Source organism: Sebastes fasciatus, chromosome 22, assembly GCF_043250625.1.
Source record: "Sebastes fasciatus isolate fSebFas1 chromosome 22, fSebFas1.pri, whole genome shotgun sequence".
NCBI lineage: Eukaryota > Metazoa > Chordata > Actinopteri > Perciformes > Sebastidae > Sebastes > Sebastes fasciatus.
This window is the reverse complement of record NC_133816.1, coordinates 4613307-4634954: the sequence shown is the minus strand read 5'-3', so window position 1 is coordinate 4634954 and position 21648 is coordinate 4613307. Positions and strand designations below refer to the sequence as shown.

Here is a 21648-nt window from a genome sequence, read left to right as displayed (position 1 = left end):
ACAGAGAGGTGTGGAGCGATGGCGTGATGAAGAGGAGTAATTACACGACTGACTGTTTAAGATAGGGAGGAACACTCAGAGGATGGAGAGAGTAATGAAGAATGAAACGCCGAGCGATGACACTTGAGAGGTGGATGATAAGAGGGGGTGGGGATAAGGGAATAGAGGCATAACAATGCCTGAAAAAGAAAACTACACTAATAAAGCGTCGGCACGCCGAGGGATAGAGAGATGGATGAATGAATGGAACAGAACTGTAATGTGATTGAACATTAAAAGGATGAGTAATTAGACTGTTAGCAGTCAAACATAGTAGGAAAGAGGGACGGGAGAGGATGGAGAAGTGGAAGGATGGAAGGGAGGAAATGATGAAAGGGGAGATAAAGAGGAGGGGTGGCTAAGAGGTGGAAGCAACAAGCAAAAGCATAGTACACAAGTGAGGGAAGATAGAGGGATGAGAGGATGAGTAATTAAACTGTTGACAGTCTGTTTAGGCACAGCAGGCGCCTGATGAGCAGAACAAACTGTAACCACGGCAACCGCTGGAGACAGACGGAGGGTTGGTTTTGGGGATGGGGGAGAGCCAAATGGGAAAGAGTGTGTGTGAGGCGACTAGTGGCGACCTGGCTAACTTGCTAATCCTGCTTTGTATAAAAAAAACCTTTGAAGATAGAGGGGGATTTACACACATTTACCAAACTTTGATGTGTTCAATGCCATCAGGAAACCGACAGGCATGTGTCCTATCCGAGCAAGAACTACAACCTGTTCACCTCTGCGAGTCTAAAATGTAGGATGGAATGACTTTATTTTATCCTCGGGTTGGCATTTATCACACTAAGGCTGCAACTACTGATTAGCTTCATTATTAATTCATCTGTTGATTATTTGTTTTCGTCAATACAGTTATTCCAAGTCAATAAAATGTCTGAAAATTGTGAAAAATTACCAATACGGTGTCTTCAAATGAGTATTCTGGGTTGACCAATAGTCTTAAACCAAAATATATTTAGTTTTTAATTATAGAAAACCGAGAAAAGCTGCAAATCCTCCTATTAGAGACGTTGGAACCAGTAAATATTTGGCTAATTGTATCAGTATTATACCACACCAAGACAGATAAGATGTCTTAAAAGGTACAGTGTGTAGGATTTGGTGGAAGGTAGTGGTGTGGTTGCAGATTGCAACCAACTGACTCCGCTCACTCCTCCCTTTCCAAGACTGCGGTAACTGCGGTTTCACACGATACCGCAGTTTCACAAGCGTGTTGGAGAACTACGGTGGCATTCAGGTTACGTAAAAACGTGAAAGGCATGAATATTATATTCCATTTCTGCTAATAGATTCCCCGAAATGTTACACACTGTTCCTTTAAGTTATCTGTTTACTGTTAGTCCACTAACTGATGCCAGATTATTCCTCTACAATCGATTGATTTCAGGGATTTGATGAGATGAAAACAAAGACGACATGTGGTGTGTTGTTGTGAGATATTATTCAACAGCGAGTTTCTGAACATTCGCACGGCAGCTTACAAAGCTGGTTTGTAAGAACCCCCCGCTATGCATGTTGCCAACACCTCTCCGACAGCTGTGCACTATAACATCCAAACCGACGCTCCTGTAAATCTGCAAACTCACAGGTGTTTGTCTGCATTACAACTACGCTCGACAGATGCAGTGGGTTGTAGATGCTCAAGTGAATCATGATGCAGAATGCGGCGTGGGTGATGACTGTCAGAAGGAAAAAAAAAAACGGCTCGTACTTCCGTCGGCAACACATATAGTCTGACAAGCGAAGAAGCACGGAGCCTGCATCAGGCACTGCTAAGCATTAGAATATGAGTTGCGGTAATAAACAAACTCAAGGGAAGCCAGTTTCCCCTGCAGGCTCATCGCGGCGCAGTGTGTTGTTTCGCCTTTATTAGTGTCTCACATCAGGGGAAAAGCAGCTCTTTGTGGTGAGTTACAGTGCAGTTGGTGATTCATTATGGCTGAGAGTAGCCTCTGTGATCAAACATGCCTGATACTAACAGGCCTCAACCAAGTCATCACTGAAAAATCTCACGCCACCTCTTACCCCGAACCTGGCCTACATCAAGCGCAACACGGACAATAAAAAGAAACGGAAAAAGAAAGAAATGCATGACCGAAGATGGAGTTAAGCTTGTATATGTGTATGCTTGTGAAGCATAAATCAATACATCCATCACTGTGATTCAGAGGCCTGGTTGGCGTGACATTATCCCACTGTGCTGGATGCAGAGTGCTGATTGGGTAATTCAGGATTCCCCCTTAGAAAGCTGGGAGCCCTGCTGACTCATCAAACTTGCACACGCACACACACATACACACACAACTTTTTGTCATGCCGCATCCTGTCGTGTCGGCCAATCAGGGTCCATATAATTGATGCGGCGGGGTTTCTGATTGGGCGGGAGATGTTGACGGCTCAGGAGTGATGCGTTTGTGTGTCGACCGGTGTTTGTGGTGGATTGCAATTTTTTCTCGTTGATTAGCCTCAGCTATGTAAACACACGCAGGTGCACACCCAGGGAAAATATGGCACGGTTGCAGATATAAGAGGGACGAGATGGAATTAAGGAGATGAGGTAGCGAGAGAGAAACACAAGGAGAGAAACATTATTCTTATGTTGGGACTACAATGTTGAGCTGGAAAGACACAGAGAGAGAGAGAGGAAGATGAAGGAGGCATGAGAAAAACAGAAGGGATGAACAGGAGGAGAGGCACAGAGAAAACTGCAAGCGCATTATGTTCAGGGTGAGTGGCAGGGCAGTTATTTTGCAACACTTGTGATAATGTGTGTCATGCAAAGGCAAATTCGTGGGTGTAAGCAGAACTGCGTTTAAGTGTTTGTACGTTTGCAACTTTGGATTTGGAGTTCAAGTCGAAGAGTTTCTCTCCGGTGACCCGTCGATGACTGCAAAGCCCCAACGCACACAATTCACATACAAACTGATACAAATCCGAAAGCATCAAACTGTGTAAGAATATCTAGTGAGGTTTGGACTCAAATAAATTAGATGCTTCATATTCTGAGTGTTTGGAATTAGGCCCAGACCTCAGGCTATGGCGCTATCACGTTTGACGAAAGAGGGACCTAATTAAAAAATTTAAGCAGCATTCATATTCAGTTTGAAACAGGCGGATGCAGACGGTGGGACAGACTCCAAACTCTTACAGGTGGATTGAAATAAATGGGACCACGTCCATAGTAGTCAGACTTCCTTTGATGTCTGACTAGTCAATCTGTAATAACCTGCAGATTTGAATAGGGGTGTAAGAAAATATTGATACACTTGAGGATATTATGTTTTGTGATACTGTATCGACTCTCAAAAACAGGATTGATTTTTAATTAATAGTTTATATGCAAAGATTTGTGTCAGAGAGTGGCTCAGATTAGAGATAGACCGATTAATCGGCGCCAATAGGACGTTTTATAAACTATCTTTATCGGCGGAACAAGGCTCTGATACCGCCTTTTGCATGGAGGCTCCATACACCAAGTCCAGGTAGAGGGATAAAAAAAGTTATCTCTCGAATGTATAACGCAACACTATCAGCTCTTTGTCCCAGATACAAGACAGGCAGACAGGGAGGAAAATAAATCATTCACTACAGTTACATTGAGTTGCTTACTTGGCGACCTCTCTTCCAAATAATCAAGCCACGTAACCATCCGTTCATGAAATGAAATCGCACACTTAAAGATCCTCCTCCTGTATCCCGGGAATACGCACGAACATTAATGGTTTACAAGACTGGCTATTAACAATGTACAATACACGCAACAGAAGTAATCCTGGCCAGTCGTACTCTTAGACACAGAACAGCGCATCATCCCATTGCAAATAAACCGAAAATGTTCCCATAATGTAATCCACCAAATCATATATATTCTCTTACGAATTATTAAATTTGAAGTGACAAAAAAATGATTAAAGGTGCTGCAGAAGTAAAGAAGGTATCGCCCGATTAATTGGCTATCGGCTTTTTCCTGCTCCAAGCTATCGTTATTATATCGGCCTTTAAAAATCCATTATAGGTCGACCTCTAGCTCAGATTGTACAAAAAGTCCCACTCTCCGATCGCATAATAAACGTTTTTTTCTCTGATTTTATGCATATGGCGGTGTGTTCTTTAAAGTATGACAGTTTTTGGTATCTGATGCCTCCTGGACGCCTCCCTTTGGAGGGTTTCTGGGCATGTTCAACTGGTAGGAAGCCCCAGGGTAGACCCAAAACATGCTTATTTATTATTATATATCTCGTCTGGCCTGGGAACGCCTCAGGGGTCCCCTAGAAAGAGCTGGAAAATGTTACTGGGCAGAGGGACGTCTGGAATACTCTGCTAAACCTGCTGCCCACCGTGAACCAGCCCCCAATATGCGGAAGTTAATGGATGGATTGAGTATGTATCATGATACATATCGTATCACTAGATTCTTGTCAATACACAGCCCTAGATTTAAAGTGTAGCACGATACATGTCCAATATTCACTCTCTTTTAACTCGTGAGGGGAATATCTGTGTAGGATCATCACTACGAGCGACCACTTTCACATTTTCATTTGATGACATTGTTGTGAAAACACTGATTAGAGCTGCTTTTAAAAGAAACGCTTGTATATAAAAGGATGCCAATCCATACAGACGCCAAGATCAATGTCCCCGTCACATTCATCACAATATGGAATGTGCATCAAAGGATGAGCATGTGGCAAACCCGAAGACTGTCAGCTATTAATTAAAGGCTTTATCAGCCCCCCCCATCTTAAACCACGTTACTGTGCAATTTAATCAGATGCAACTGTGCTATTGCCATCTGGAGTAAGGGAGAATCAAAACAGAGCAGTATTGAGCCGCCTCTCTGACTCCGATACGACATCTATCCACCAATGAAAAACGATTCCTCTCCAAGTAAAAAGGCATCCCGGTATAGCAGCGTAACAGCACTGCCAGAGCTTGTTTTCAGCACTTTATGTCCCTCATTTGCTCAGCTGTTCCTGTCATTCTGGCTACTCAACTGTATGACTATTACAGATGTATAGAATGAAAGTACTGCTTTTACAGAAAGTCTTTCAAAACAGATAATGCTGAGATCCCACTTTGCAGTCTGTTTGGAGTGACATTGAAGCATTACAAGGTTAAAAAAACAAAAAACAAACCTTCCCTGTGAAAGAAAGTGCGCAAACACCAGCCTGTGCCAGTACAGTCTACTTCTACAGATATGGACAAAACTACTGATCTTAAAGCAGGTAAAGACTAGATAGTGGATTCAAATGAGAGCTTCGTAACAGATCTTGTGAAGGAAGGCAGCTCCCTGGCACAATCTGAGCCAATGAAGTGCCAAGGAAAATCATTGTCACCTCCGCCTGTTTGCCAATTCAATTTACCTCCCAGAAAAATTTGATCCCCAAGCTGTGCAGTCGTGCAGGATTTCCAAAGGGAGGAAAACAGAATTACAAAACCTCAGCAAGGAGTGGGAGATTGGCTGCCTCAGATATAACACAACACTGCAGCAGAATTGCTAAGAAAAAGTTCCTGAGCTGTTTGGTCATAGAGTTGGCGGAACATGAGCCTAATTTGTTTTCTTAGCAGTTAGATGGGGTTTGAAGCTGATGTAGAGCTGGTCGTGCAGGTTTCATAGTGTTGTTTATCCTATTTTTAGGGCTGTCAATCGATTAATATAGTTAATCGCGATTAATCGCAAATTAATCGCACATTTTTTATCCGTTCAAAATGTACCTTAAAGGGAGATTCGTCAAGTATTTAATACTCTTATCAACATGGGAGTGGGCAAATATGCTGCTTTATGAACATGTATGTATATATTTATTATTGAAAATCAATTAACAACACAAAACAATGACACATATTGTCCAGAAACCCTCACAGGTACTGTATTTAGCATAAAACAATATGCTCAAATCATAACATGGCAAACTGAAGGCCAAGAGGCAACAACAGCTGTCAGTATGTCTGTAAAGGGGAGACTCGTGGGTACTCATAGAACCCATTTTCAATCACATATCTTGAGTTCAGAGGTTAAGGGACCCCTTTGAAAATGGTCATGCCAGTTTGGAGCGTTATTTATCCTCCTTCATGACAAGCTAGTATGACATGATTAGTACCAATGGATTCTTTAGGTTTTTTAGTTTCATGAGATAATAGTATCTTCACCAATATCCGATGGGTTCGGACATTGGCTTCATGATGACTAATTTCGTGCTCAGTTAAATATCAGAAAGGGGAATTAAACAGAGCCTTTCTTTGGCTGAAATTTCTCACTTGGTCACCATTGGTACAGATACTATTTCCAAGAAAATGTATGGAAAACTACAAGACAGCTCTTCTGCGTTACTCAGCTCTAGCAACAGTGACCCTGAATGGCGGTGGGGCACCAGGGGGCACAAAACTGCCAAACTACGGGGGCGGCAAAGATGTGAGCGGCGGTGACATCCAGCACAACACTCTACTCTGCTCATGAGGCAGACGAGAGCAGGGCCTGCTTAATGCTATGGCCCGCTGCTTGAGATTTTCTTGTCCACCATTGCACAAGTCTTCACGGTTCACCAGTTCACAGCCTGTGGTAAATCAAGAGCAGTGCGTTAACTCTGCCTCCTGGTTTTTCAGAATATCAGGCAGTCTCACATTTATAGACATCGGAGAGGAAGTCTGGCCTCGAAAAAACAGGCAAAAGAATCCAAGGTAACATTGGTTTCTCAACTTTTTTGACTTTTTGAACAAAGCTTTCTAAGTTCATTACAGAGTGGGTTGCTTATCTGCGCGAAGTAGATGCAAAGTGTGGCAGCCTTTATAGAGCCCAACTTTAAAGCCTTCACCAATACTATTTTCATGTTTTCACTCCAAACAGCGTGGTGGGCTTGCGTCCTCTGAAGTGTTGCCATGTTAAAAGATTATAGATACTTTTAAGAACTCCTTACTTAAGATAAGGCGCTGTAGCCAAAAGCACAATTTCACTCGGCTCTGACGAAAACGCTCATGTCTCCAAAAGTCAATTTTCTGGACAAAAGGAGCAAACGTTTGATTTTTCAGACGGCTGAAGGAAATCACCAAAAAAATTTAGTTTTTTTTAACGCTCTTCGCGCAATAGCTGTGAAATGTGCATCAGCGAGACAAAAACAAGTTCTTTATATAAGCATTTAATTCCTAAACTGATGCAGAGGGTGGAACTTCTCCAAAAAGGTGTAAAAAAACCAAAACAACCCAAACAAAAACATTTTTAAAAATCTGACTGTGCAATGTTCCAGGAATAGAAACAATTATCAAAATCTTCCAAATAGGATGGATTCCAACAGGATTTAGTCAGAGAGGGTGGTGCATACAGATAGGTATACACATACTGATACACACACACACACCCATACGGATACACAGGCTGTTTCTTTTTCTCTCTCAAAAACAACACAGAGGTTTGGGAGGAATTAGTTGAGTGGAGTATTTCAGAAGAACTATTATTTTGGAGCCCCGCTGTGAGGACACTGCAGTCCTTTTATTTTAAAGAGAATACACTCCAGTTCTTTTCTCTGATTTCCAATTTCTCTTGTTTCACTCCTACTATGTACCTCAGGGGTTCTGTAAGCTTTTTCCCATCGATACCCCCCCCTGCCTATACGGCTGGAAAAAAACATGATGACCGTACAGATTATAAAACAACCGCACATCAACCACTTAATGATATCTGAGGATTTTCTTTTCTTTTCTGAGAGGCACACACTCGATAAAAACACTAGGATTACATGCTACCTGCGTCTGAAAGGTATTGATCTTCGCACATGACTACTACAGTCACAGACCCAAAACAGACAGGATTTCCTGTTGAAATGCTTGTTAGTGCAGGAATTTGTCCGGTATTCATCAGTATGGAGTATTTATAACCTCTGTACTGATATTTTTTATTTTTTTTTAAATGGTAAACACTTTTGGTGACTGGTCAGTAGGGCTGGGTATGGAAATTAATTTGTATTGACTAAAAAAGAACTAAACCACTCACATAGGTTTAGGCAACAAAATCACTTGGATAGGTTTAGGAAAAACGTCACGGTTGGGCTTAAGATAAGTACGGAAAACACATAACAAACGTCACTAAAAAACGTGACAAACCTGGTTGAAAGTCTCGTGTATGTTGGACACATCCACCTTTCCTCCCGCTCGCCATTAGCGGCCTTTCTCCCCTTTTATCCTACGTCACTACATTGCAGACTACATGGTGTGAAAATTACACATCCAACGTAAGAAGTGTGTTCTCATTACAAGCTTTTTCCATGCACATTATCGTGTCAGGGATCTGTATCAAGTTTGTTTGTTGTTTGTTTATCTAAATATATACAGTTCACTCAGTATCATTATCGGATTTGTTAAATTATAAAAAAATCAATATCACTATTCAGCTAAAAAAAAAATAATACAGTAACGGTTTGTAGTACCAAAATTGACATTGAACATCTGGTCAGATTTTGTTTCCTTGTCCTTTAACCACCTAATTCCTTGTTTAATCTAACATTTCACCAATTTTAGGGTGTAATTTATTTAGGTAAGGTTCCAGTAAAGCTGTCCTGAAACACTGCTATCATATTGGCACTAATCTGTATGATCTGCTTCTGCATTCATATGCAGAATCTGTAGGCAACGGGACAAGATTTTGGTATCCGCAGCGTTACCGTTTGTAGTCTGAGTAATACTGATCGATCGCATTTGAGCAGGTTTTGGTTGAATGAAAAGGTAAACGGTCTGTGTGGAGAGCAAAATAAGTGAAACGCATTGGCCGCAATGCAATCTGGGAACCCACCGGCTATCGTCTGACGGTGATTCAGCTTTTTATTGGTTTAAAATTAGCCTGTACACTGGCTACTTGTTAAACAATCAGGTCGTACAGGTTGTCTCTCAACTCCAACAGTTTTTTAGACCATTACGATGGCCAAATCGTGGCAATAATGTTTCAGCGTTGTGTTATATGCCACCAGCCAATCCTTTACAACTTAACTGTCATCCTCTTGACCGGTGACCTCTTTCCTCCACCTCTCACTCTTAACCTCATCACCTTTTCACTCCCATCCTTCAGCCGTGCCTCTCCCTCTTTTCGCGTCTCCCACCGCCATGATGGCGATGCCTTGCAAACTCAGTTTCGACACAGCACTCCTTTCCCCTAATCAAATCCACTCTTCCCTCCTTCATCCCTCTCTCTGACAGTGATGGATGGCGGCCTTCACCCGTTTATCGCCTTTACATATTTCTCTGCCCATCCGCTTAACGACACACATTCATACACACTGACTCTTCATCCCTCTTTTCTTTCCGTCTTCCTCAAAACCCTTTACTTCCTTCGCTCTTCCACTCATCCTCAGATCTTCGGGTTCCTCCAATTTTACACCCCCCTTCCCTCCTCCACCATCTTGTGCACTCTTCTCCCATTTTCTTCTCGTTTTGTCTCGCTGTATTTCATGCAGCTTTCCGCGTCCCCCATTTGTTGTCCGTTTCCATATCCAATGTTGCACCCCTCTCCCCGGTGCTTTCTATACTCTGGATGACTAAAGAGGACGGAAAACGACAGAGCAATGACAGAGAGGAGTGATAGTATCAAAAGGATGAGTGGGCTTACAGTACACACGACTGCCGCACGAAGAGGCTATGTGGGCGTTCTTTTGTTCCTTGCCTAGAGAGAGAGAGAGAGAGAATGTGTGTGTATGTGTGTATGTGTGTGTGTGTGTGTGTGTGTGTGTGTGTCGGCCTCCCTATAATTATGATTGTGTGGGAAGACTGTTTTGGTATGCCAGCAGTTGTTTCTGTATGCAAGCGCTCACCTAATATCAAGGGCCTGGATTATGCGTAAGAGTGCATACTAGGAAGCCTTAGTGTGATTGAAAGAATTTCTGTGTGTGTGTGTGTCTATATTTGATCCCTGCATTTGTGCCAGTAGAGCTTGTGTGTATTTTCTGATCAAACGATGCTGCCTAGCTCACGTCAGCAGTATGTATTGCTAGTCGACTGACGTCGTCGCTTTCAAAAATCTCCATTCTTTCCACACTTCGTATAGACAAATGTTAACCCCTTCACGACGCCGTGGCTGGCAGCGATTCTGCCTGAAGCCTCGCGGCGCACCTATTCGCAGCGCCAATCAGATCTGTGGATTACTGTGCTTGTGATAAGTGGCTTTTGAGAGCTAATGCAAATCCCCTTGTTTATAAACACTGCAGCGTTCCCTAAGTCGATTTAAGTCGATTACGGGCTAATGGCGTTTGCGCGTGCCAGAGAGGATGCACAAACACATATGCAGATCTGGAAGCATACATGCAAACACCACAGCATCATCATTGTGGCTGGCGTTTAAGGGGGCCTGACATTTATAATAGTCCACAGAGCATTAAAGACCAAAAGGGGAATTAAGGCCTTTAAGTGTAATAGGACTTCCATGTGAAATATCAAAGATACTTCCAAAGAGAGCTTTTAAGTCATGAAGCGTCTCTTAATTGCCTCAGTTTGGTTCAAAAGCAACGCCGAAAAAAACACCGCTAATGGAAACTCATCGTCCTAAAGCTATGTAGCAGCAGCGTCATAAAGAGAAGCGGCACCCCGCTGTGGATGTTCAAAACAGAAACTTTTGGAAGTTAAGGTGAGGTAAGGTTCAGCCTCGCAGCTCAGAGTCGTGCTCCCGACACGGGGGGTACGCTGAGTAGTTCCTTCCCTCCACAGACGCTTTTAGCTCGTGTTCTCACTCTCAGCCTCTCCGCTCTCTCCGCCCGCCTGCTTCTTGCTCTCTGGAGGGTGGAGGGTTCACGCAGGGTAGCGTAGCGAGAGGTTTCCCAAAATAGAGGGAGCGGAAGAAAAAAACAACAATAAAAAAAAAACTAAGCGGCTGCGAACACTTGTACCGAACACGTGTCTAGGAGCACACACACTCCCAAAACCCATACACCGCCAAATGGACTCATATTTTCATGTGAATTTTCTCTATCTCTCTCACACATGCACACACACTTTTCTTTAAGTTTCATTCGCTCTTTGTCTGATCTCCTTTCATGTTGTCTTTCTGTCCTCTCCTCCTCTGTGAATTGCGTCTCTATCATCTATCTTTCATTGACAGACTCTCTTTATTCTTTCCTTCCCAAAAAGTATCAAGCAGACTTTGATACCAAAGGGTTTTTGGGCCTTATTGCTATACGGCTGTGTGTGGCTGTGTGTGTGTGTGTGTGTGTGTGTGTGTGTGCGTGTGTGTGTGTGTGTGTATCCCTTCTTATTGCAAATTCAGCAGCAAACTCTTTAGAGTTCTGGAAAATGACACATTAATTCACAAACAGGAACACACACACACACATACCATAACCATATACAGTAGGTGTAGATACTCGCTGATGGTAGACCCACACATACTGTACTGCACCTGTACGCTGCATCAGTGTAAAGTGTTAAGATAAGACTTTATTGATCCCCAGAGGGGGAAATTTAAGAGTTGCAGCAGCACAGGAGGCAGGTAAAGATAAGGGAAAGAAAAACTTACGCAAGATAGAATCTGAATTAAAAAGATATACACAATACCCTACACCAGTGTACATAAGGTGCAAAAACTGTTTTTGACCAGTGGTGCAGTTCCATTAATGCCTGAGGAAATTGAAAGCAGCAATATGTTATGATATAAGTAACTTGATATAGAATATGTAGCATATAAACTAGTCAGTTAGTTGAGTAATCTGAAGTGTGAGGATTTGCAAATTTCTTCTGTTTTATATCACGATAAACTGAAAGATTAATAGAAAACAACCAACATATCAATCGATCGAGTTGCAGCCCTAACGGTAACAATAGAAGCTATGAAACATAATACAATGCATTGTGATACATTATATTACATTTCATATTCTACGTTATCAAAGATCCATCTTTAAAAGACCAATATGTAACGTGTGTACTGTAATAAATCATAAAATGACCGTGATATGTCCTCAGAGATTAAGGAAATACTGGCTTCTCAGACAACAACGCTACAGCCAGTATGTTCTCCTTTGAGATTTCCATCCCGTTTGGGAATGTCTGTTTTTTGTTTGGGCCGGTGTGATATGTCCACTGTCCATTTCAACACCCTGTTGCCACATAAGAAACAAATTGGCATGCAAACAACAGCCTTCTGCAGCCATGGAAGCAGGCAAACAAACTGGATCAACAGAGATAAAATAACATTAGATTCTACCCGGCCTGAAAAGCCTCCGCACATCTCTCTGTGGTCCGTGTGCAGCTGGTCATCAAGGCAGCGAGTCTTTGAGACACACTGCCGCTGAAGTGATTCTAACTACAGTTGCTGGCCAGAGGGTAACGCAATCGTGCCTAGAAGGTAACCCACAAATCGCGTTATCAGTTACACTAGAGGAACGGACGGGCCACGGCTCCAATAAAATTAGGACTGCTGTTACCCATTTTAAACGCTAGCTGTCGGTTCTACATATAAACAGGTACATTTCCATATACTTGCTTTTTGAGTGCATTTTCAATTTGTGCATGAAATAAACAATGTGGAATGGAGATGCATGAAATTCAAAACAAAGACAAAATATTGCAAAAAAAGTTTGGCTTGGCTGAGGTAGAAAAGTTGTCATATTGAAAAGAGATATATTTGATGTCGAGGTACCTACTGCTGTAGATATTGGTGTCACATACTTATGAATATATTTGCATAAAAAGCTGATTCACATTCCACAATTTATTGGAAACTACTGCAACAGCTGAGCATCGAGCAAGTACATAGCGTGTCTAGACACCGAGTCTCCGTATACAAAGTCACACCCCCCTAACAAACACTCTACATACCTGTACAAATCAATTACTCGTATGATTGACACCTTTAAACTGGAAAGACAAGGAACACAATAGAAAAGAGGGCACGGAAGACAAGGTGGAGACTAAAGAAAGAGCAAGAAGGGGAGGAGTGTAAACGAATGGGACAGGGTGCTATCCATCTCTCTGGGTCAGATCGATCAGCGAGCGGACGGATGGGTTACGCACAACTCGCGTGTGTGTGTGTCAGAGGCCTTCAATACTGCACCGCTCTAGTTGCAAATGAGATCTGCTCCCTAATAGAGGAAGAGATGAAGCTGAGATGTAGAAGTGGAAAAGAAGAACGTGTCTCTGAGACAGGCGGCACGAGATAGAACAAAAACGTGTGTGTGAGGATGCATAGGATGCGAGGGCGTGTGTGTGCATATGTGTGCATAGTTTGCGACTGAAAGCAGAGGCAAGGAGACATGGAGGGCAGCAGAGTCAGCAAGCGATAGAGAGACAAGACAAAAAGAGGAGGGAGGAAAGAAGGGAGAAGGTGGTGGGGTAGAGCTGTGACTGATAACATTGTCGTACTCAGGTTGCCTCAAGGGCAGACAAGACGGAGAGAAAGAAAGAGGGGGAATGAGACATATAGAGAAAGAAAATGCGGGAATTCACTGAGCAGCCAGAGGCAGAAAGGGTTATAAGATGGAAGGTGAGCAAGGATGGAGACACAGGATGGGAACAGATAGAAAACAAGAGGAGGAGCGCGGCAGTGAGAGATAAATGGTAGGGGATGGATGGCAAAGAAACAAAGAGCAATCCGGAGTAATAGAGTCGGAGGAAGAGGAGGAGAGGTAGAGCCGTGGGAGGGGAGGGTTAAGGTGTGCATGACACAAGGAAAAGGATGTGAAAGCTTTCACAAGGAGAGAGGAGGTGAAAATTAAAGAGAGTAGAAGAAGAAAATGAGAGGCAGCTGGAGAGGAAGTTATTGAGTGAGAAAGAGCGAGGCAGAGAGAGTAAAGGAGGGGGAAAAATATAAGGAATAGGGGGTGAAGGAAAGATAAAGGTCAAAAGAAGGAGTGGGAAGACGCAGGCCGCGCAACAGGAGAGTGCGCGAGCGTATTGACATTCAGAGAGCCGCGGGGTAGAGTAAGCTGTCTGAGGAGCGAGCATTAGCAAAGCAAGGGGGTAAGCCGGTCGAGCCGGGACTGAAGAACCTGACGTTAGGGCTTTTCACGGCCGCCGCAGAGTAGACACTTTCTTTTTTTGAAGCGGCATTTCACTTTTTTTTCTGGAGCATTTTCACATTTTAGTATGCACGGCCTCCACGGGAGCTCAGGAGCAGTCGACTTCCAACGTCGACCGCCCTGGGGACGGGCTGTCACTGCAGGCATTCGTGACTTTGTCCCCCCCTCCATCCCTCCCTGTGCACCCCCCAACCCTCTCCTGCTGCAAGCAATTTTTTGAAACTGATGACACCAGACATAAGGAAATAACTATCTGTTTCTTAGTCGGAGTGTGTGTTGGAGTTATATTTTTAGGTTTGGTTTAAAAAGGGTAGCGAGTTCCTGGTAGTCATTACAGCTCCCTAGAGCGACCGAGCGCCACTCAAGTGTGAAGAGTTACAGCAAAGAGCTAAAATTTGGGGCCATCCTCGACCAAGGAAATTCAAAGTTGACTAACAATTAATCAATTAGTTGATTTTATTGAATTCTCTACAATGAATCACACAAAAGCACCACTTTAAATCTTGTGTTTACCAGAGGTGTGCTCATGAGTTTCTTGGAAATAAGTCATTCAGCATGAAAAAGGCATTAAAAAACGACTAAATCGACACTAAGAAATCTTAGTTGTCTAAGACCACAACAACAGATTAGTGGACTGATGGACTGAGAGGGGGCAGCCCTGCAGAAATCAACAACAAAAGGCAGTGTTGCAGACTATTAAGGGTCATATGAATGGACACAAACTTGCATTTCTGCCCGTCCTATCAAATCAAACTGCATTTCTCTTTCAGTTGCGTTCCAAATTCCATACGAACATGCAGTAAAACAGGATGTGAGATTTGTTAGTATGTCCGAAACCAATAATTTTCCGGTGAAATATTACAGTATGCAACGCTGGACACAATATCCCACAATGCAATGCGGTAGTGACAACAACGTTCAAAACCGACGTTGACGGACAGCTCTGTAACATCGATTTAACGTCAATTTTACTGTAAGTATAAGAGGCCTGATATATATTGTAAATTAATTCAGATTTGATTCTAACAAACTGTTGTTTTGGTCATAAAAGGTTGGTACGGGTTACCATGGTTACGTGTCTCCAACCGGCAAGAAGGCTCTCAGGAAGTGACGACTTAAATTTACTGCTCAGTGCGTCCAAAAGGATACATACTAATGTTTAATCACACAAAAGTACGATGAAATATAGTATACATATTGGGCATAGTATGTGATTTTGAAGAAGAGGCGAAGAAGAAGAATCAAAGATTCTTATTTTCAGGTTATTATACACTAAATAAACCATACTTATTAATATTATATTCCATTTCTGCCAATAGCTCCCTCTAAATGCTGCTCTCTGTTCCTTTAACTAATAGCCCATCGGTTTAATGTTCTGCCCAAAGATCCTGTTTCAAAAGGAAATGCACGACATTAAGGAAGTAATGATACCATTCGATGGAGCCTAAAGTAATCCATGAGTAATGTATTCCCATCATCTGAGACGGATACTGCTTATTTCCTTCCTTCTCTTTGCCTTAACAGTGAACACATTTAGGAGGCTGTGATGAAATACATCATCATTTCAAGCACTAGGTTTTTCTCTATCTTGACTCTAATAGAGCTCACATTTTGGAGGTAGACCAAAGCAAACCATGTAGTGGGGAGGAGAGTGCAAAATGCAGCTGGAAACCCCCGCGCTTTGATATCGACACCGCTGCAGCATCCCAGCTAAATGCTAAACCCTCTTCTAGTTTCCTCGCAGAAAGAGCAAAGCTAGTAGCACCTAATGGAAAATATTGAGCCGGCAATTTGCGTCGACCTGTGAAGTCAGCATGATACACGGTCGTGCCTCGACGTTACTCAAAGTATTAGGTTGCATACATTATATATCACTATATAATCACTACGGTGCTTTGAGGCTTCTACTCCAAGTTTCCAGATAAAAATACACCCGTGCTCTGTCTGTCTGTCTCTGACTCACCGTCTCATTCTCCGTCTCCTCTCCCTAGTCGCCGCGGCTGTGACTGTTATCAACACTCCCTGTCAGTCTCTCTGTATCTAGGTTACAGTTACTATGACGACTATTATGCATGCCAATCAGGGGCGGTGACTCATCTCTATACCTTACCATCACCATAGCTGTATTTAGGGGACGTACAAAGCGTGTGTTTACTGGGTGATTTTCTGCATGTCTGAGATTACAACGGGCCCCTTGTTGTACTGCGCTGAGCCTACTGAGACCTACATTGTGCTCGAGTCTCGCTGCGGAATGAAGCCCGATAGGCCGCTGACCCAATTTGATTCTCTGACCCACAGTCTTAAGAAAGGGTCCGGTGATGATATAACACGTGTCTAATCCGCTCTCGCAGGTTTCTAGGTAACTGTTACTATGGGGACCGTTCAGTCTTTTGGGATGTTGTTGCTAGGCGATAAGCTGTAGCGGTGAAGAACTGTGCGCTTGTAAAGAGGTACAGCAAGAAAAAAGTGTTTGATGCAGGGGCGTCCACCATTCCTCAATATGGATTTCTTTTATGCTGTGAAGCACCAAGTGGGCATTAGTGCGGAGTGGTACTCGTTAAGAGGAGGCCTTAGCCCACACAAGTATTGCATGTGTGTAGAACAGGCTCTCGTTCCAGCTCCGTCTAGTCGGAGTGGGTGGAAGACAGGAAAGCAGACACAAAAACACACTTCAGACATCTCTTATAAAACAATTTCTGGCCAGGGAATGAGTCTTAAACCCATTTTTTTCTCCCCCGCTCTCTCCAGGTCTGTGGATCGCCAGGCGTTCTACCATGCCTGTCCCCCCACCCTTCAATCCCCGCAGACAGAAACACCTGCCCCACACACACCTCCACCCAGAACAGCGGGCAGAGTGTTCCGCCTTCCCCTCCCTCCTCCCTCCATCCATCCTCTCTCTTCTCCCCCCTCTCTTCTTGTCATCTCTGCCCTCATCATCCCATCTCTGCGCCTGCCCCAGGGCCACGAAACGAACCCTCCCCGACCCGCTCCCTTTCCCAGCGTTCCACTGGCTGACTCTGGTCACATGCTGCCTGCTGCCCTCTCTTATCGGAGCCGGGGAGACGTGGGGCGTGGTCTCGGCCTGCCCCTTCCACTGCGTGTGCCGGAACCTCTCAGAGTCGCTCAGCACGCTCTGCGCCGACAAGGGCCTCCTGTTCGTCCCGCCGCACGTCGACCGGCGCACCGTGGAGCTGCGGCTGGCCGACAACTTCATCACGGAGGTGGGCGGGATCGACTTTGTCAACATGAGCGGACTGGTTGATTTGACTCTGTCGAGGAACACCATACACATAATCAGACCGATGACCTTTGGTGACCTGGAGAGTTTGCGCTCGCTGCATCTGGATGGTGAGCCAAAGCAGTAAAACAATCCTGCTCACTACTTGGTTTTGGTAAAATATTCAGACGGAAACACTGACTTAAAACCTCTAACTGACATATTTCTGTGTCTAGGTAATCGCTTGACAGCACTCGGACCCAGAGACCTCGCAGGTTTGATCAATCTGCAACACCTCATCGTCAACAACAACCAGCTGGTCAAAGTCTCCTCCCAGGCCTTTGACGACTTCCTGCTCACACTGGAAGACCTCGACATGTCCTACAATAACCTCAGGAGGTAAGCCTCTGTTGTGATCACTCACACGCATCGTGCATTCACACAATGTCCTCCGTTCTGCTTTGTTAAGTAGAAACACACTAACACTCTGCTCAGGTGTCGAGTCTAAAGCGAAAGCTGCAGCTCAGACCCCAAAAACTCGGAGGCAGAGTGGAAAACGCCTCGTACGATCGCGCAAGAGTCAGCAAACACAACGAAGAGGAACCGGCGCAAACTGCTGAGGCTGATAGGAGAGAGGACTAAAAGCTCAGGAAATTGAAAGTGAATCAATTTTGATGAGGTCCTAATTTTCTTTTGACTTCGATTTTGTTAAGATTTGATGAGTGCACGCCTGCGCTCGCCCTACCGTGTATGAGTGTGCATAGCTTTAACTATTCTATATGTGTAGTGTTCCACTCATCTCTATCTGGGACAATGGAGACAGTACTCCTCCGGACTAAATAATAAGTCAGAACAATGATGATAGCCTCTATCGCTCCCCCTATTCTCCTCTTCATATTCTCCCACTGCGTTGATGAATTCAGCAGCTTTTGGCTGTCAGTTCTGATTAAGACGTTTCATTTGTCTCCTCTACAGGAGCTCTCTGGCCTCACTCCAACCTCCAACACGCCATACGAGAAGTGTAAAGAGTTTTAATGATGCATACATTAGCGACTGCTGTTTGCCCTTTGTTGTGGGTTACTGAGAGGAAGCTGAGATTCAAAGCGAGCCTGCATCTCTTGATTCTTTCTTATCGAGGTTAAATATGCTCAAAAATGGAAACACATTATGTCATATGAGAACTTTTTTTAAGCAGAGGAAGAGCTCATCCAGGTGGGGCGGCCCAGCTGCGTAGTTAATTGTTAAGGAAACTTATGAAGGCTTAGATTTGTTCACATACTGCTCAGAGCGGAGTTTTACAGAGCAACTCTGGAGCCTGAACTGAGCTCATGCCGTTAACTTTCTGGGACGCTGGTGTTGAGCAATGCAGCAAAGTTGCCAACTACAGTCTTTGTTCATTAAATAATAAAACAAAAAAAGAAGTTATGACTAGGGCTGTCAAGGTTAACGCCATAATCACACAAATTTGTTTTAATACTACTAATTTCTATAACGCTTTAACACATGTAATGGAAAATTTATGTGTAATGATAATTTCCATTACACACAACTTGTGATTTTTAGGTTGTAGCGGGCTCAGTTTTAGAGTTATAGTGAAGATACTGGCATCATATTACACTAAAACACCTAAAGAATCCATTGATACCAACCATGTCATACTAGCTTGTCTCGAAGGAGGCTAAATAACGCTCCAAACTTGCGCTAAATTTGAGTGAGGAAAAACTGGCATGCCGATTTTCAAAGGGGTCCCTTGACCTCTGACCTCAAGATATGTGAATGTAAATGGGTTCTATGGGTACCCACGAGTCTCCCCTTTACAGACATGCCCACTTTATGATAATCACATGCAGTTTGGGGCAAGTCATAGTCAAGTCAGCACACTGACACACTGACAGCTGTTGTTGCCTGTTGGGCTGCAGTTTGCCATGTTATGATTTGAGCATATTGTTTTATGCTAAATGCAGTACCTGTGAGGGTTTCTAGACAATATTTGTCATTGTTTTGTGTTGTTAATTGATTTACAATAATTAATATATACATACATTTGCATAAAGCAGCATATTTGTCCACTCCCATGTTGATAAGAGTATTAAATACTTGACAAATCTCCCTTTAAGGTACATTTTGAACAGATAAAAAATGTGTGATTAATTTGCGACCAATCGTGATTAAATATAATAATATTATCGATTGACAGCCCTAGTTATGACCTAATTATTGGTTGCCTTCTGCACTATCTACATCTGACTCTTGTTATATATCAAGGCCTGTAAGATGAGTTTAATAACAAAATTAAAGTGTAATTAAGACCAGATCAAAGAGGAATCTTAGTGTGACATGCAGCATTAAACCTAGAGCTTCTTTCTCCTCTCATGCCTATTGTCCAGAGACGTTACACTTTATAGACAAAGATAGTGACCATCTGCTGTTTGTTGTAGCAGTCAATAATTTAGCAACTTTTCTTTTCCTCTCCCCTTGAAGTCATTAAACTAATTCATTCCATTACACAAAGCAGTATATTCTCCCCAAATGAGCTTTGAAATCAACTTCCTTGTGGGATATTGAGGGGGTAGCAGGTTGTCTCAGCGCTGAGAGCGCTACAGTGTTTATCTGATAACGCAAAGCAAATGCAGACTCTGCCAGACATATATTGTGCTAAAGAAGAAGGCACACAGTGTAGTGGAAGTCAACAAAGACAGGGTACAAGATGGAATCAACAGTGTAGGTATGACTCCGAAAATAAAAAAAAAAGCATTTCTTCACATTTACTCCGTGGTTCTCGGGTTTTGACCAAACCAGTTCTTCAGTGAACTCCTGCACTAAAGGAATACTAAATGACTACAGCGATGGGTCACAGATGGGACGGGTGAAACCCAGAAAAAGAGAAGGATTGAGGAGGAGAGCGAGCATCTGTTGCTGTAGTCTGTCATTGATGTCACCAGTAATTAGTCTCATTTTTCCGCAGTGTAACAGAGAAAATGTGCTCAGAACATAGAGAGTAAACTTTGACTGATAGCAGCAACACTCATCCCTTAATCAGGGGACACTAACCATCAGAGTGGTGGACCGGTCTTCACAGCTGCCATCAAGACATATTCTCTAATTCCTCCACAAGAATAAATGACCAATCTTGGCACAACATCTATTCATTCATTTCAATTCTCACACTAAATATTCCTCTGTTTCATTGCTACAGGGTACCGTGGGAGTCCATTCAGAACATGGGCAGCCTGCACACTCTCAACCTGGACCATAACCTGATAGACCACATAGCGGATGGAGCCTTTGGGGAGCTGTACAAGCTCGCGAGGCTGGATATGACCTCCAACAGGCTCCGAACCATGCCTCCTGATCCCCTATTCGCAAGGTAAGCTTCTCCTTTTATGTTTCTCTAAGACATGGCTTAGTGGAAATATTCTGTGGCAGACGACACTAAAGGAGCCACCAGAGTGGTATTTTAACAGGAGAGCTCTGGCACTGAAACACAGGGGGACGATGTCGGTGTTCAGACATTCTATAAAAAGCGTTTAGTCACTCCGTTAACTATTTAATATGCAATCTAATTATCCATATGTACGGTATGTCAACCTCATGCAACGGTTCGTATGAACTTACGAGAAGTTATTCTTCATTTTTCGTGCGTTTTTCTACGAATATCCAGCAACATTTATTCATATTCCGCTCATTAAATGCGTACAGTCTTTTCAGAATAGAGCTTCATCTTCTCAGGAAACAACTTAGTTTAGGCAACCTTAAACCTTAGAGGTTTAGGCAACAAAACTACTTAGTTAGGTTTCGGAAACAGGAGGAAACCAAACCCGTGTTCTCATTTTACTTCCTTTTTTTTGTTCTATTATCAGAAAAAAATGGGACATTGGTTTGTTCCACACTATGCGTGGCAAAGAAAGCCACAGGGGCATGTGGCTGCAAGGATGAATAAATAAGGCCTTTAGTGCCCACTTAACTGGCCGGTCATACATTTTCAACTTTGGAAATGGATTGATGGAAAGTAATGAGGGAGGTAAAGAAAAGAAAACCTCATTGTAGAGGTGCCAACTAAGCTCCAGCTAACTCCGAAATAACTATCTCACAGAGTCCAGCTGTGGCACGACCTCGGGGAAACCTGCGCTCAGCACAACTGAGATATAAAGCAAATTGCTAGGGGCTATACGGTCTTACAGTAATTGTTGAGTGAATATGCTGAATGTTAAAGGCTAAGACCGAACGATATGATAAACCACAAACAGGGCTGCAATCAGCGATAAAGATGTCTTTTTAAACCAGGCTTGTTGTCAAAAAAATAAAGTTACAATTGAAGGTCAGATTACCACGTCAATTATACTTCCATCATCTTTGTTCTTCTTTTTCTACTTTTTTTTTGCACACAGC

At 43.2% G+C, this 21648-nt stretch overlaps 2 protein-coding genes across 4 annotated transcripts in view; one reads left to right on the top strand and one right to left on the bottom strand.

The window, feature by feature from the left end:
- The window catches only part of LOC141760222 (pyruvate carboxylase, mitochondrial-like), a 371874-nt gene that overhangs the window by 114121 nt on the left and 236105 nt on the right, over nt 1-21648 (bottom strand). The window lies entirely within an intron of this gene.
- Nucleotides 1-21648, top strand: part of LOC141760224 (leucine-rich repeat and fibronectin type-III domain-containing protein 4) — a 45661-nt gene that overhangs the window by 5960 nt on the left and 18053 nt on the right. The window contains exons 3-5 of the mRNA XM_074622857.1: nt 16791-17390; nt 17496-17658; nt 20456-20626. Coding sequence (XP_074478958.1) covers nt 16817-17390; nt 17496-17658; nt 20456-20626 — 908 coding nt within the window. The 5' untranslated portion in view covers nt 16791-16816. The remainder of the gene's footprint in view (nt 1-16790; nt 17391-17495; nt 17659-20455; nt 20627-21648) is intronic.